This window comes from Triturus cristatus, chromosome 8 (assembly GCF_964204655.1).
Source record: "Triturus cristatus chromosome 8, aTriCri1.1, whole genome shotgun sequence".
NCBI classification, from domain to species: domain Eukaryota; kingdom Metazoa; phylum Chordata; class Amphibia; order Caudata; family Salamandridae; genus Triturus; species Triturus cristatus.
The window spans coordinates 975,318,902-975,335,189 of record NC_140591.1 but is presented as its reverse complement, the minus strand read 5'-3'; the positions used below and the strand labels follow the sequence as shown (position 1 = coordinate 975,335,189).

The 16,288-nt window shown below is 46.0% G+C and overlaps 1 protein-coding gene across 1 annotated transcript in view; it reads left to right on the top strand.

The window, feature by feature from the left end:
* CUL4A (cullin 4A) overlaps window positions 1-16,288 on the top strand; it is a 408,579-nt gene that overhangs the window by 281,694 nt on the left and 110,597 nt on the right. The window contains exon 16 of the mRNA XM_085622501.1: window positions 4,096-4,209. Within this exon, the coding sequence (XP_085478627.1) occupies window positions 4,096-4,209 (114 nt within the window). The remainder of the gene's footprint in view (window positions 1-4,095; window positions 4,210-16,288) is intronic.

Sequence of the window (16,288 nt, the reverse complement as noted above, 5' to 3'; positions counted from 1 at the left end):
TCAAGTCTTCTGATGAGTGCTTGCGTGAGAGTCCGTCTGGTGTTATGAGACAACCATTTGAAGATCTTTCATAGCATGTATAGGAGGTAGAAGCAGAAGGTACACATTGCGTTGACTTGAGCCGTCATGTTCAGCTTGTCATCTAGGAATATCCCTAGAATTCTAGTATGGTCTGTGGGTTTGTCTGTTAGTCCTAGCTCCAATAGCTGCCTTGTGGACTCCCATGGGGAGGTCTTGTTGCTAAAGACCAGTTGTTGGAGTTTAGCCTGCAGGCAGTTGGTTAGCATCTAGTCTTCTACCATGGTCATGCAGTTCGTGAAGTTGGTCTTGGTTGTCTTGTCCATCAGGGATCGGGTGTGTTGGATGATGACGGTGATGTCTTGTAATCAGACTATGTTGGCGTGCGATGTCATGTATATGTTGAGAAGGGTGGGGCTGAGGGACGATCCCTGTGGGATTCCGCATATCTTTGTCTTGGTCTTTGATGTGAAAGGTGACAGACTGACCCTTTGGGTTTTTCCTGTGAGGAAGAAACATACCCATTTGAGAGTAGATCCTTGTATGTCAGTCTCATGGAGTCTTCTGATGAGGGTGTCAGGGGAGATGGTGTTGAAGGCAGCGGAGAGGTCAAGCAGGATGAGGTTGGATGTTTCTCCTCGGTTCGGGATGATTCGAATGTTGTCAGTGGCCACGATGAGTGCTGTTTCGGTGCCGTGGTTCTTTCTGAATCCTGGTTGAGTGTTGTCTGGAAGATGTTCTAGTTGGAGGTGAGTTGCTTTTGATGGCTTTCTCAAGCACTTTGTCTGGCTACAGGCGCAGGGAGTTGGATCAGTAGTTACTCAATTGGTATGGGTCGGATGTGGACTACTTGAGTGTCGCTTTGATTTCTGCAAGTTTCCATTTAACCCGGAAAAGTGGCCGCCATGATGGAGGTGTTGATGAGGTGGGTCAGGGTGATGCTGATTGGTGATTTTCCCGGTTGTAGATGTAATGGGGGCATGGGTCCGTTGGGGCCCCCGAGTGGATGGTCTGCAGGATTGTCGCTGTTGTTTCTGGTGAGGGTTGTCCATTCAGTCAGGTGGCCATCTTGTTTGGTGGTGGGTAGGTTAGCAACAAGTTCTCTGGGGTTGGGTTGGTGTGGGAAGTTGCTGTAGATGGTTATGATTTTTCTATGGAAGCAGTTGGATAGGTTGACAGTTGTTGGGATGCAGCGATGATGTTGACAGTGGCTAAGAGCAAGGTGAAATTCTTAACGCTTGAGAAAATCTTATCAAAGCTTTTGGACCCTCCTTTGACGTGGTTAAAAAATTAGCATAGTTGAAGAGTTTATTATTCTGCTTTGCAAATTGAGTAGCAGTATTAGACCTTTTTAGTGTAGTATAACTAACTCGCTCTATGGTCAATTGATGAAAGAGGTAAGGTTTTAAAATGAATTGTTGTGAGCACCTATTTCATCCCACCCAGACGGTAAGTTGTCTGCTTTATCCCTATAGGAGTTGGGTTCATATTATTATTTCTACAGGAGTGGAATTTGAACGCTCGGTGTAGAAGCTTTACATCTCCTTCCTGATGTAGGCTATTTCTTAAATAAAGTGTTCCTTGGGTACAGGTATGTACAGTCATTCTCTCCACCTCTTACCTAATGCCCAGGTTCACACGCAAGGACAGCCATAAGCAACAAAGAGACCAGTTAACATTTAAACAGGAGGTGAAGTGGGTGCCACTTCTGCTTTGGCTCCCAAGATCAATGTGTATGTGTCTAGATCTGTGTGTGTGTGTGGCTCTGTGTGTGTGTGTGTGTGTGTGTGGCTCTGTATGTGGGTGTGTGGCTCTGTGTGTGGGTGTGTGGCTGTGTGTGTGTGTATGTGGCTCTGTGTATGTATGTGTGGCTGTGTGTGTGTGGTTCTATGTGTGTAGCTGTGCGTGTGTGTGGCTCAGTGTATGTGTAGCTCAAAAAGTGCATAGGTTCCTCTGTGTGTGTATAGATGGCTCAGTATCTTTATGTGGCTAGCTCGGTATGTGTTAGGTGACTCTATGTCTCTAGCTAGCTCTGTATGTGTAAGTCAGTGGCTCTGTATGTGGATGTCTGTAGCTCTGAATATTTGTGTGGATAGCTCTATCTGTGTCTGGCTGACTCTGTAGGTATGGCTCTGTATGTATGTCTGGGGGATACATTTTGTATGTGTGTGGCTCTGTGTGGGTGGGGTTGGCTCTCACTACGTCACTCTCTCTCCCACTACCTCACTATCTCCCACTATCTCTCACTACCTCACTATCTCTCACTATACTCTCTACCTCACTCTCCAACTCACTACTCAACTCTCTCTTTCTCACAGCAACACAATATCACTACCACAGTAACTATCTCTCACTCTAAAACACTACTTAGAAACTTCACTCTCTCTCTATCTCACTACCTCACTCTCTATCACTACATCACTATCTATTTCTATCTCACTCTCACTACCTCACTATATCACAACACACTCTCTCAAAACTTCACTACATCACTCTCTCACTACCTCGCAAATTCACTCTCTTTCTAACTCACTAATTCACTCTATCTCACTACCTCACTCTCTCAAATACACTAAGTCACTTACACTCACTCATTCACTACCTCACTCTATCTCACTACTTCACTAAATCACTCTCTGTTTCTATCTTAATACCTCACATCATCCCTCACTACCTCACTCTCTCTTTCACTACCTCAATCTTTCTTTCACTACCTCAATCTTTCTCTATCTCACAACATCACTCACTGTTTCTATCTCACTACGTCAGAAAATACCTCTCACTAACTCACTCTTTCACTACCTCACTCTCGATCTACCTCACTCTCTCTCACTACCTCACTCTCTATTTCAATACCTCACTCTCTCTCTCTATCTCACTACCTCACTCTCTCTCTGCTAATGCAATAGGTATCACATATGCAAAAAAAACTAATGCCAATAGAAATGACAATGCCATTTATTTAGGGATACAAAAATGATACAAAAATAATGAGCAATACCAATAGCTCTACCTAGAATATTGCCGAGACCATTGCATTGTAAATGCTTGTTATTAGGGTACTTCGGTTGTATATATTTTTTTCTAGGTTATATATAAGGTGACAAAAATGGTTATATTATAGCTTTTAAACATGCTGCACAACATTCACAATGATCTACAACACATATTAAAAACGTTAACAAAGCTAATAGCTCTGTCTAAACACTTATAAGGCCCCAAAGGCGTGACCTATTGGCTATGCCAATGCTTGTTTCATTTTGCTTAAGCACTCCATGAGAGTGCATGTGTTTTTCAGGTGTCTCTCTCGTATCCTTCTTCCCCCTCATTCTGTGTATTTGTCGGTCATCTGTATCATTCATGTGCTCTCTCCCCAGTGCTCCATCCCTGCTCTCCATGTTGCTCTTGCTGCTTTGTTTGCTTCTCCCCTTTCTCTGCGATGCTGTTCATCATGTTTTGCTGTGCCCCTCTCACCGCCACCGCTTGCTCCTTCCGCCACCAACCACTCTGTTGTTTTCACCTTCCAGTCCTATCTTTTTTTAATTAAAAAAATGATACTTATGTTTTTTACCGATTTATTTTAGGTTATTAAATGTTTTTTTTTTTTAAAAAGAGGCACTCCTCATTTTGGAACCACACATACATGGTCACACACTTGCACTTGTATAATGACACATATGCGCACGCATGCAGTGTGTTCCATTTTGTTTTCCCTCCTTCAGTTCACGCTGTACATGAACAAAAGGCATTGGCATAACCAATAGCTCTGAAAGGCGAGACCAAGTGACTGGCTTTGCCAATGCTTGTTACTATTTATAAGACTCATCGAGATTTTGGTGAAGTGCGAAAGTCCGTTAACCGAAGTCTCCACGTTTGAAAATCAGCACCCCATTTTACGAACTATGGCATACATATATAGTGAAGCGAATAAAACCTGTAGATTGCAACAACAACAAAATACGCAAAAAATATGCATTATATTTGTCATTAATTGTTTTGTTCGTATGAGTCAAAATGTATAGCAACTGCAATGTACTAGGTGTTTATGATTGTGTGTATGTTTCTATTTTTTTCCAGATGGTGAAACTTCAAGAAATATTTAAGACGTTTTATCTTGGAAAACACAGTGGCAGAAAGTTACAATGGCAGTCGAATTTAGGGCATGCTGTTTTAAAAGCAGAGTTCAAAGAAGTAGGTTGATTTATTCTAGTCGTATTAAACGTCGCATGTTTTATGTTTTTTGTAACATTATATTTTCGTTACAATGATCAAAAGTATGCAGTTTAATTGAAAGAACTGTTTTCCATTTTTAAGGAGTATCATTCATTACTCTCCAAGATCATAGCCTGCATCAAGAGCACGTGGCCCTGAAACGTGCATTGAATCGTTTTCCTAACATCTGGGCAATAGTTGTGAAATCCCGTTCACTTTACGTATAGTGACTTTTTCCAAATTTTTCCCCAACCGAAATGTTATTTCCATTTTGGTGGCAATGGACAAATAACTGACTGGTGGAATATTGTTTTCATATAGCAGCTTTAACTGTTGCAAACATTAACTGGATATTTAGTATTCTTTCTGTCGGTTTGTCAACTTACCAACTGAAAGCTCACTTGCACACTCGGACAAGCAGCATGCAATGTTAACAAACATGTATACCAGTGCTTATCGTAAAAAGTAAACACTGGAAACTGCTTAAAACATTTTTGAGGAGCCCACCGCTGGCACTGATTACCAGGGTTGCCGAATATTAAGGCTGATGTAATTCACCCCCACATCATGCCTCTTTCTTCCATTAACTCTCCAAATGACAATGCAAATAAAACCGGCTCCATGACCTTTTCACTCTTGAGACTTAGGAACTTGCACTGAAATTCTACAATCTGAGTCTAGACTCCCAGCGGATCCAACAAGCATTGGCAAAGCCAGTAGGTCTGGCATTGGCCACAAGCCTTTTGGCAAACCTTGTTTTGTTCTGTTATGGTTTTTGCTAAACTTTATTGTTAGGGTAGCTTCTGGGTCCTCGTCAATCTTATAAATAAAAAAAAAAAATGGCTGATGACAAAAATATTTTTGGGTCTAAAAAAAAGCACACATTACCATAACAGTCTCTAGCACTGAAGGACACTACTTTGTGTGTGGATGTGCTCCTTGTGAAAGGGCAGCCTGCTGTAACACACAGTGAAGTAAGCCAATGGCTGAAGTGGGCTGACCCATTGACCTTCGATGCATGCTGGAGTGGGTTAAAGAAAAATGTGAATAACACAACAGACTAATGGATGATCTTTGGTTTAAAACCCTTAAACCTTCTGTGTTTTACACTGTTATATCAAACACACAAAATGTGATGGGAGTAATGCTTGCAATTTGTATAACCTCTGTGAATTGCTCTGTGTAGAATTTCAATCCATTGTTATTTTGCCACCATGTTAAAAGGAATTTACAACAGCATTACGGAGACAAGAGCTTATAAAACTGGTGCCCTGTGTTCACATCAAAGGCAGCATGGAGAGCTAGTAGAGAGCACCTTGCTATCACATCAGGATCTAAACACAAAGGCAACACTTAAGTAATTGTTGTGTATATATATCACTCTGGAAATGGTGTGTTGAAATACCTTCTTTATTCTGCGCTGAACGGGAGACAGTTGGTGATACAAAGCACGTCAGCCCTTAACAGCTGTACCAGCCAACTGACCCCAACCTCCCTTTCTGAATTCCACCTTGGATTGTTGACCCGAACACGAGTCAAGAATCTAAAGACATAACACATCCCCTTCCCTTCATAACAAAGATATAACAAACAACATATTAAAATACTAAAGAAAACTACTGAAGCCTAACATAATTGTTACTACCATAAATATAACAAAACTACTCTGACAATAACAATAAAACACCTTTTACCCATCCTCCAGTATAATACCATTTGGAGGACTGCATAATGGAATTAATTGACATATTCTTTCAAGTACGTAGAGTTTTTTTTTTTTACCACACGACCACTCCTGCTTAAAATTTCCTTACATTCCATTTCCAAACTCACTCTCACCTTCAACACCTTCCTACTCCCCTTCAATATTCTCACACAGCTGCATATCACTTTCACTTCCCTGCTCGCTCCTACTTCTTAACATTTCATCATCCTTCAACCTTTCTCCATCCAGCAATCCAAACTGTGTTTTTCTGTATTCATACTCCACTTCCACTTTGTTACATTTTGCCATCGTCTTTATATGCCACACTCTTCATCACTCAACCTGGCCGCATTCACAAACACCTCTTCTATTCCCTTAAGGCCCTAAAAACTTGCTATCTTACTTTCTTCCTTTTACCGGCCTCTTCACAAATACGATTTTCCCTACTTGCATGTCAACCTCTTTTGCACCAGACCTACCATCACAATACATTTTATACTTGTCCTGTGCCACCTTAACATTTGAACTCACCACCTCTGGTGACCACTGGACCTGCTTTAGACAGTTCCATCCACCTTTGGGTGTCCTTGGTAAAGGGCACTCTACCTTGCCTAACGGTGAACGGACTATACCCAGTCACTCCAGGAGCGATGCGATACATCCACATCATCTTCCTTACCATCACCACCCAATTCTTCCTTCTAGTACTCGCCATCTGCAGAGCACTCTTGATAACTCGGTTGAACCCCTCAACCTCACCATTACCGTCTAGATCACGGTTACTCATAGTACGGGCCGCCAGTAGCCCGGCAAGCCTTCCTTGGCGGCCCGCGGACCTTGCAGACATCCTACCTGTGTTTTAAAAAAATATATATATATAGTGTTAGCAAACACTGCCGGGTGCAGCAGCCCGGACTCTGAGACTCTGCTCTGTGGGGGCCGGGGGATTCCAGTGATTGTCAAAGTGGAGATGCAGGGGCCTAAGAGGTGAAATACAACAAAGCTTTATTAACATGTAAATGGTCTTTTAAAGACCTGTGAAGTACTCAGGTGCGGCTGTGTGCGCGCGCTGGGAAGCTGTCTCAGTGTGGCTGTGTGCGCGCCCTGGGAAGCTATCTCAGCCCGGGCCGAGGGCTGACACACACACACGGGGTGAGATGACAGAGGGTGACGGAGGGACGGAGAGGGTGACGGAGGGACGGAGAGGGTGAGGGAGGGTGACAGAGAGAGGGTGACAGAGAGAGGGTGACAGAGAGAGGGTGACAGAGAGAGGGTGACAGAGAGAGGGTGACAGAGAGAGGGTGACAGAGAGAGGGAGACAGGGGGAGGGAGACAGGGGGAGGGAGACAGGGGGAGGGAGACAGAGGGAGAGGAAGAGAGAGAGAGAGAGAGAGAGAGAGAGAGAGAGGGAGGCAGAGAGAGGGAGGCAGAGAGAGGGAGGCAGAGAGAGGGAGGCAGAGAGAGGGAGGCAGAGAGAGGGAGGCAGAGAGAGGGAGGCAGAGAGAGGGAGGCAGCGAGAGGGAGGCAGCGAGAGGGAGGCAGCGAGAGGGAGGCAGCGAGAGGGAGGCAGCGAGAGGGAGGCAGCGAGAGGGAGGCAGCGAGAGGGAGGCAGCGAGAGGGAGGCAGCGAGAGGGAGGCAGCGAGAGGGAGGCAGCGAGAGGGAGGCAGCGGGAGGGAGGCAGCGGGAGGGAGGCAGCGGGAGGGAGGCAGCGGGAGGGAGGCAGCGGGAGGGAGGCAGCGGGAGGGAGGCAGCGGGAGGGAGGCAGCGGGAGGGAGGCAGAGGGAGGGAGGCAGAGGGAGGGAGGCAGAGGGAGGGAGGCAGAGGGAGGGAGGCAGAGAGAGGGAGGCAGAGGGAGGGAGAGAGAGAGAGAGAGACAGAGGGAGAGAGACAGAGGGAGAGATAGAGGGAGGGAGACCGAGGGAGGGAGGGAGACAGAGGAAGGGAGGGAGACAGAGGAAGACGGAGGGAGAGAGACAGAGGGAGAGGGAGGGAGACAGGGAGGGGGGACGGAGGGAGAGGGAGGGAGACAGGGAGGGGGGACGGAGGGAGAGGGAGGAAGATGGAGGGAGAGGGAGGAAGATGGAGGGAGAGGGAGGAAGATGGAGGGAGAGGGAGGAAGATGGAGGGAGAGGGAGGAAGATGGAGGGAGAGAGACAGAGGGAGGGAGACGGAGGGTGACAGAGGGCCGGAGGGAGGGAGAGGAAGACAGGGAGAGAGAGGGAGGGAAATAGAGGGAGGGAGACTGAGGGAGGGAGACTGAGGGAGGGAGACTGAGGGAGGGAGACTGAGGGAGGGAGACTGAGGGAGGGAGACTGAGGGAGGGAGACTGAGGGAGGGAGACTGAGGGAGGTAGACTGAGGGAGGTAGACTGAGGGAGGGAGACGGAGGGAGGGAGACGGAGGGAGGGAGACGGAGGGACAGAGACGGAGGGTGACAGATGGAGGGAGAGGGAGGGAGAGGGAGGGAGAGGGAGGGAGAGGGAGGGAGAGGGAGGGAGACAGGGAGGGAGACAGGGAGGGAGAGGGAGGGAGAGGGAGGGAGACAGGGAGGGAGAGGGAGGGAGACAGGGAGGGAGAGGGAGGGAGAGGGAGGGAGACAGGGAGGGAGAGGGAGGGAGAGGGAGGGAGACAGGGAGGGAGAGGGAGGGAGACAGGGAGGGAGAGGGAGGGAGACAGGGAGGGAGACAGGGAGGGAGAGAGACAGGGAAAGATAGAGGGGGGAGACCGGGAGAGAGAGACAGAGGGAGGGAGACAGGGAGGGAGACAGGGAGGGAGAGACGGAGGGAGGGAGACAGAGGGAGGGAGACGGAGGGAGGGAGGGAGGGAGACGGAGGGAGGGAGACGGAGGGAGGGAGACGGAGGGAGGGAGGGAGACGGAGGGAGGGAGGGAGACGGAGGGAGGGAGACGGAGGGAGGGAGAGAGACGGAGGGTGACAGATGGAGGGAGAGGGAGGGAGAGGGAGGGAGAGGGAGGGAGACAGGGAGGGAGAGGGAGGGAGACAGGGAGGGAGAGAGACAGGGAGAGATAGAGGGGGGAGACAGGGAGAGAGAGACAGAGGGAGGGAGACAGGGAGGGAGAGACGGAGGGAGAGAGACAGAGGGAGGGAGATGGAGGGAGGAGGGAGATGGAGAGAGGAGGGAGACGGAGGGAGGAGGGAGACGGAGGGAGGAGGGAGACGGAGGGAGGAGGGAGACGGAGGGAGGAGGGCGACGGAGGGAGGAGGGCGACGGAGGGAGGGAGGGGGAGAGAGGGAGGGGGGGAGAGAGAGAGAGAGAGAGATATGTGTGTATGCCGGGTCTGGTGGCTCAGTGGACGAAGGCGTCTGTTGCAGGGACCTGTGTTCAACCTCATGGTCACAATTTTTTTTTGCTTTAGCCCTGCCCCTCCCCCACTGACCCCGCCCCCACCGGAGCGGCCCTCAGCCACAAACCACACTGTAAATTTGGCCCCCGAGAGAAAGTTTGTGAGTACCCATGGTCTAGATGATAAACTGAGGTAAGCTTATGTTCCACCCCATTGCGTTGTAAAAACAATTGCACCTCTGCAGACCGGAATTGCAGAATATTATATGTAATAACTCTTATAGGTAAACATTCCCTCAGAAACAATTCATATAGGAATTTTGCAACTGTTCCTGCACTGACCACATCCACAAAAACAATCTTTGCCCATTTGGTAAAATAATTCATGGCCACAATAATAAACTTACAGCTACCCCAATGTTGTCCCATGCCATCCTGCACCATTCCACTGGAATCATAGGTGGCCTCAAAGTCACCTTGTACTTGTCTGAGCATTCACAATCCACACACCCTCTCACCACCCGTTCCACATCTCCATCTATACCTGGCCACCAATATTTTTCACTCACTTCCTTCTTGCTTTTAACAATCCCCAAACGGCCGTCATGACATACTTCCACAATTTTACTTTGTAATGACCGGGTTGGGATAATCTTATCTCTTCTCAATACATTTTCCTACCACACAGCTAACTCATCACACACTTCCCAAAACTTGATTCAATCCTCTTCCAGAAAGTCCTTGATCTCCATCCCTTAACAACATATCATTTCACCTTCTGCAAAATGACATCCTCATCCAAGGCTTCTTCGCATTCTTTAATGGATACTGCATTATTTTGCTCCTCTTTCATCCAAGCCACCTTCCACTCTTTGGCCCTTTGTTCACTCCCTTCCCTCACCGACAAGGTAAGTCTACTAAGACAGTCTGCCACTTCGTTTTTCCCTACAGGTACATATTGAACCTTGCAGTTATAGTCCATCAATCTTATAGATAACCTCGCAATCCGAAGCGTGGCTGTAAGTAATCCCTCTGGTAAGTAACTTGGTCCACCACTTATTGTTACACCTCACCAGCACCTTAAGCCCCATACAAAACTCCTAAAGTGTTCTAATCCCCGTACCACCAACCAATGCCTCTCTCTCTACCACTGAGTAATGTTCCTCAGCTGGTAAAAGCACCAAGATGCAAATGCCACAGTGGTCTTTTTGCTTTTATTATCTCTTTTGAGTGAAAACTGCCCCAAAGCATTTTGCACTCGCATCAATAGTGATGATACAACTCATATTAGGGTAAAACCCATGCAAAATTGCTGCTTTACATAATTAATATTTTATGGAGGTAAAGTCTCCCCTTAGCTTTTCTGACCACTCAGATGTAATTTTATTTTTTAACAGTTGTCTCATTCCATAGGTTTTTTCTGAGAAACAATTCACACATTTAGCATGAAATTCTACAAGGGCAATAAATGCCCTAAGTTCTTCCTTCCCCCTAGCTTCTGGTACATTCTGAATGGCTTCCAACAGAGCCTTCTTAGGTTTTATACCCAAATTGCTTACTTCTTGGCCCAAATAATCAAGTGTTTGCATCTTAAATCTGCATTTGTTGAATTCAGCAGATAACCCATTTTTTTTTAAAGTGGATAAGACTGGTTTCATATGAGTAGCATGCTCATGTCCATCTTTTTTTTTTTTTTTTTTTTGTCCTCATTTGCCTTACTCTCAATATTGGGAGAGCCAACCACCTTACACCACACATAAGCACGGTATATTATGATTATGATTTAACCCAACACAAAAGGGGCTTTGCCGACTCCATCTAGGTATATTTTCAACCTGGAGGACCATACGTGAACCTCGGCAGGGGACCCGGTCCAGGGAGTATTCGAAGGCATAATCATAGGACCCGGGGGGAAGAAAAAAAAAACCCGGATTCTATCGCCAGTTAATCAGCAAATTCCAAAAAGCCAAATTGTGTTTACTGCATGATCTATTTAGGTCAACTTTGGATGTTGCATATAATGATGAAAGCCACCCAGAGTGTAATGGGGCTGTTTTCTCTGTCCAATAAATACAGATTTGCCTTCTAGCCAACAAAATTGCATAGAAGAGGAAGGACCTCGCTTTACCAGTGATGTTATCCTCCAACCCAAAGATGACAAGTGGTAGAGTTATTGACAAGGATACATTTAAGATGGAGTTCAAGGTATTCTTCACTTCTTCCCAGAAACCAGCGATGACTGGACATTCCAAAAACATATGAACGTCACAAGCTTCGATGCAGTTACATTTGTTACACTTTTTATCTGGGAGAAATTTGGAAAGTCTCAGCGGAGTTATATATGCACGGTGTACTGAGAATAGATGATTTCGTTTAAGCCAATATGGTTTCACAATTCTATAGAGTAGGCCGAAGGAGTTTAACCAAAGATCTTCACACTGGAGGCCAGTCACCCCCCCCCCCCCCCCCCCCCCATAACTGGTCTGGAAGGAGAAACTCCCCGTCGCTTTCCTCCAACAGCTGCCAGTACCATAAGGCTACTTCTATTCCACCCCCTGGACGATCTACTAACCATTGTTCCAAAATACTAGCCCTCCCTAGGTGGGGATCTCTACGTTTTTGGGATCTAGCCCAACTTTCCATTTGGATAAATTTGAATCTGGAGAGCCCTGACCCAACATGGTCATATAATTCATTCCAGGCTATTAATGCACCATCCTTGAATAGCTGACCCCATCTAATGATGCCAGCTTGTTGTATAATAGATGACAAACTATCATTTAGGCATGGAGGAAGACCCGGCGAGTCCCAGATTGGAGAGAAATTAGAATAGTAGGAGAGCCCCAGTCTCTTCCTAATGCTGGACCAAGTTTTGGTCCATGACTGCAAAATCTTTAATTTAATTTTTTTGAAAGATTTCTGACTCCCAAATTTAAACATAAAACCGTCTGCTACAAGTTCCGCCCCCATTAACATTGCTTTATATATTGAGCCTGGATGAAGGATAGATGGCATTTTTAAAAGCATCCTGGAGTGCGACAACAAGAATGCCCATGCATAATACAGTAAATCCGGCAAGGCAAGCCCACCCTTCTCCCTTCTTCTCCTCAACTTTTTCCATGCTATTCTGGTCGGTTTGTTGTTCCATATAAAAGTATTTATATCTTGCTGACATTTTTCAATTAGTTTAGGATCAAATGCCAATGGAATTGCGTTAAAAATGAAAGTAAATTTAGGGAGAATACACATTTTTACGAGGTTTACCCTTCCGATTATGGAGAGAGGCACTCATGTCCATCCTTACCCATCATAAGGATATTGTCCTAAAAACAATAGCCCGAGAGGGTAGACGCCTGGATGGTATTGGCAAGAAGTTTTCCACTATGGCTGCAACTACAGTTCGTGCGGCCAATTCTTTAGCTATCTTGGGCCGTTACGACCGTCAAATGTGGTCTGACATATCATCTCTTATAGACCTTATACCAGAAGCGTCTAGAGCAGAGGCATTAAAAATTCTTCAAGAAGGAAAAAGAATTTCCTCGGAAAGTGATTGTGCTATTGATGTGTCTTTCACTGGTTTCCGTCTTTTGGCTGGTGCAGCAGTCCTCAGGCGTCGGGGCTGGCTAAAGGCCACGTCCTTCCGTCAAGAGGTACAGACAAAAATACTGGACATGCCTTACGACGGTGAATCATTGTTTAGCCAGCATATCGACGATGCCCTTCAAACAATTAAAAAGGACACCGACACTGCCCGTGCTGTCGGAACTCTACAGTTTAAAAAGCAGCCTTTTTTCGAGGCGCAAGAGGTCGTGGTTCCTCTTCTTCCGTTCGAGGAAGCTCCAATCAGTACAGACAGGGACAACACCGCTACTCCTCCCAGAATCAGCAGTCGTATAGACAACAGCATTCTTCGACGTACACACAATACAGAGGTAAATACTCTTACAGAGGAAAGGATTCCTCCAAAAAATTTACTTTCACCATTCACCTTCACAAAGTCCTCCTACTTTTTCAAGAGTTGGAGGTCGAATCTCCCACTTCTACTCCAAATGGTCACTAATTACTGCCGATCAATGGGTTTTGGATATTGTGCGCAGGGGACACGCATTGGAATTTGTAAAGATTCCTCCCAATTCTCCACCAAAAGGTCCCCCTCCTGCTCGCCTAAAGGAACTTTTAAATCCACTAAAAATGTTATTAAGAAAGGGCGCGATCGAAGTGGTGCCAAAACTACAGAAGGGCAGGGGATTTTATTCAAGGTTTTTCCTCATACAGAAAAAGTCGGGAGAATCTACGTGCCCTGAACAAATACATCAAAAAATAAACTTTTCGCATGTTGTCCCTTCAAGAAGTACTTCCTTTTCTATCCCAAGGAGAGTATATGACAACTTTGGATCTTCAAGATGCTTATTTTCATCTTCCCATACTGCCGAGACACAGAATATTTCTCAGATTCAGAGTAGCCGGAAAAGACTTCCATTCGGCCTTCGTTCCGCTCCCCGAGTGTTTACAAAAGTCCTTGCACCGGTGGCAGCTTACCTTCGCCTACAAGGAGTGCAAATCTTTCCATACTTAGATGACTGCCTGCTGAAGGCAAAGTCGTTCGAACAGGCATCCAAACAAACTGTTTTCTGCAGGTACCTCGACCAATCTCTGGGCCTCACATTCAACATGGACAAGTCTCAATTTCTCCCAGCTCAAAACAGACTGTTCTTGGGAGCCATTCTAGACACCAAGCAAGCAAAAGCTTTTGTGTCGCACAAAAGACGTCTACGCCTTCGCAATCTAGCGACTTCCATCCGTCTAAAAGAGTCAGTTTCTGTCCGACAATTGAAATCTGTCCTAGGAATGTTGTCCTCTTGCATTCCTCTAGTCCCTCACTGCCGCCTGAAAATTAGACCTGTCCAGCAGGAATTGGACAGATGATAGGCTCAAGACTCTGGATCTTTCAGCGATATAGTCAAAGCCGCACCTCGACTAAAGAGAGCTCTTTCGTGGTGGACTCACAAAGAAAATGTCTCCTCAGGACGTCCATCCAAATTTCACTCTCAGAACAGATGCGTCTCTCGAGGGTTGGGGCGACCACTTGCCACGACTAACTGTAAAAGGCAAGTGGAACGTTCAACAAAAGACATGGCACATCAACCTGCTGGAGTTACTGGCCATTTTTCTGGCTCTGAAAGCTTTCCGCAGCATCATACAAGGAGCCTCGGTGTTGATCCGAACGGACAACACAATGTGCATGCACTACATCAACAAACAGGGAGGCACAAGGTCCGTCTTGCTGTCCCTTCAGGCTCAACAAATTTGGGATTGGGAGATTCAACATCACATCGTCCTCACAGCAGTTCATGTTCCGGGAACGTCGAACAATCTTGCGGATTCCCTAAGCAGATCATCCACGACCAATCACGAGTGAGAATTACATCAACCCACTCTGGATCAAATTTTTAGATTATGGGGTCCCCCGAATCTGGATCTGTTCGCAACACATCTGACCCGCAAATCCCTGTTCTACGCAAGTTGGCTTCCCCAACTAAAGTCATGCGGGAATGCCTTTTTGATGAACTGGTCGAAAATATATGCCTACGCTTTTCCACCAATACCTCTAGTCCCCAAAGTTCTGCGGAAAATGAGGAAAGAACCCTGTCACATTATTCTAATAGCCCCCCAGTGGCCTCGACAAATCTGGTTCACGGAACTACTGCTCCTGTCTCAGTGCGCCCCGATCATTCTTCGCCCTCTTCCAAATCTTCTGACCATGGAACACGGCCAAATTTGTCATCCCAATCCAGCATCTCTACGTTTAGCGGCTTGGAACCTGAGCACTATGAATTTGTAAATTTGGACATTCCTTTAGTGTAGAGAGGTCTTGGCTAAGGATAGAGCACCTTCAACTGTGAAAACATATAAACTCAAATGGAAAAGATTCTGTCTATGGTGCAATGAAGCTCAAGTACATCCTATCCATTCCAAGCCAGAACAACTCTTGCCTTTCTTTTTACACCTGGCAAAATCAGGCCTCTCGTACTCTACCCTTAAATTTTTTTTAGCATCAATCTCACGTTTCCATCAAGATGGCTCCAACTCGCTTTACTCGTCAAGAGTAATTCAACAATTTTTCAGGGGTCTTTTTCGAATGTTTCCTCCAATTCGTCGACCACCTCCACCTTGGCATTTGAACATTGTATTAGCACAGCTCATGAAACCCCCGTTTGAGCCAATCCATAAGGTCGATCTCAAATATGTTACTTGGAAGACTTCTCTACTCCTGGCTCTTACTTCCTCTCGCCGGGTCAGTGACTTACAGACGTTTACTGCTAAACCGCCTTTTCTTCAATTTACCAAAGACTCTGTCTTGCTCCGCACCAATCCGGCCTTTATCCCCAAGGTGCCATCGGATTTTCACCTCAATGAGCCATTTATTTTAAAAACATTTTTCCCTAATCCTCAAACTCCTGCAGAGAAGACGCTTCATTCTTTAGACGTCAAGAAACGGCTACTATTCGTAAAAATGCCCACATTTTTGTGGCCTATGGACGGATGCGAAAGGGTCATCCGGTCACCAAACAAACAATAGCACGCTGGATATCTACTGCTATTGTCTTTTGCCATCAACAAGCTGGAAAACCACTTACGGCAACTGTTCGAGCTCATTCCACCAGGAAGGTTTCTAATTCCACTGTGCTATTTTCTGGGGTGCCTCTTCAACACATCTGCAGAGCTGCAACATGGTCCAGCAGACACACCTTTACAAGACACTACTGTCTGGATGCTGCGGACAAGACTGACACAGCTGTGGGGCAGGCAGTCCTTCGTAATCTTTTTAAATAAGGAGAGCCTCTGATGCTTCCCTCCTCCTGTATACAAGGTACTTTTGTTGTTTATTTATATATATTTATATATGTTTATTTTTATATACCTATAGTCTTTTTGAACTGGGTATTGTGGTTGCTTTGATTCTTAAGTACCTTGTATTGTTCTGATATCACTGCTCACTACTCTTATTCAAGCATGTGAATCTATGAAAGACACCCCCATACTGGAGAA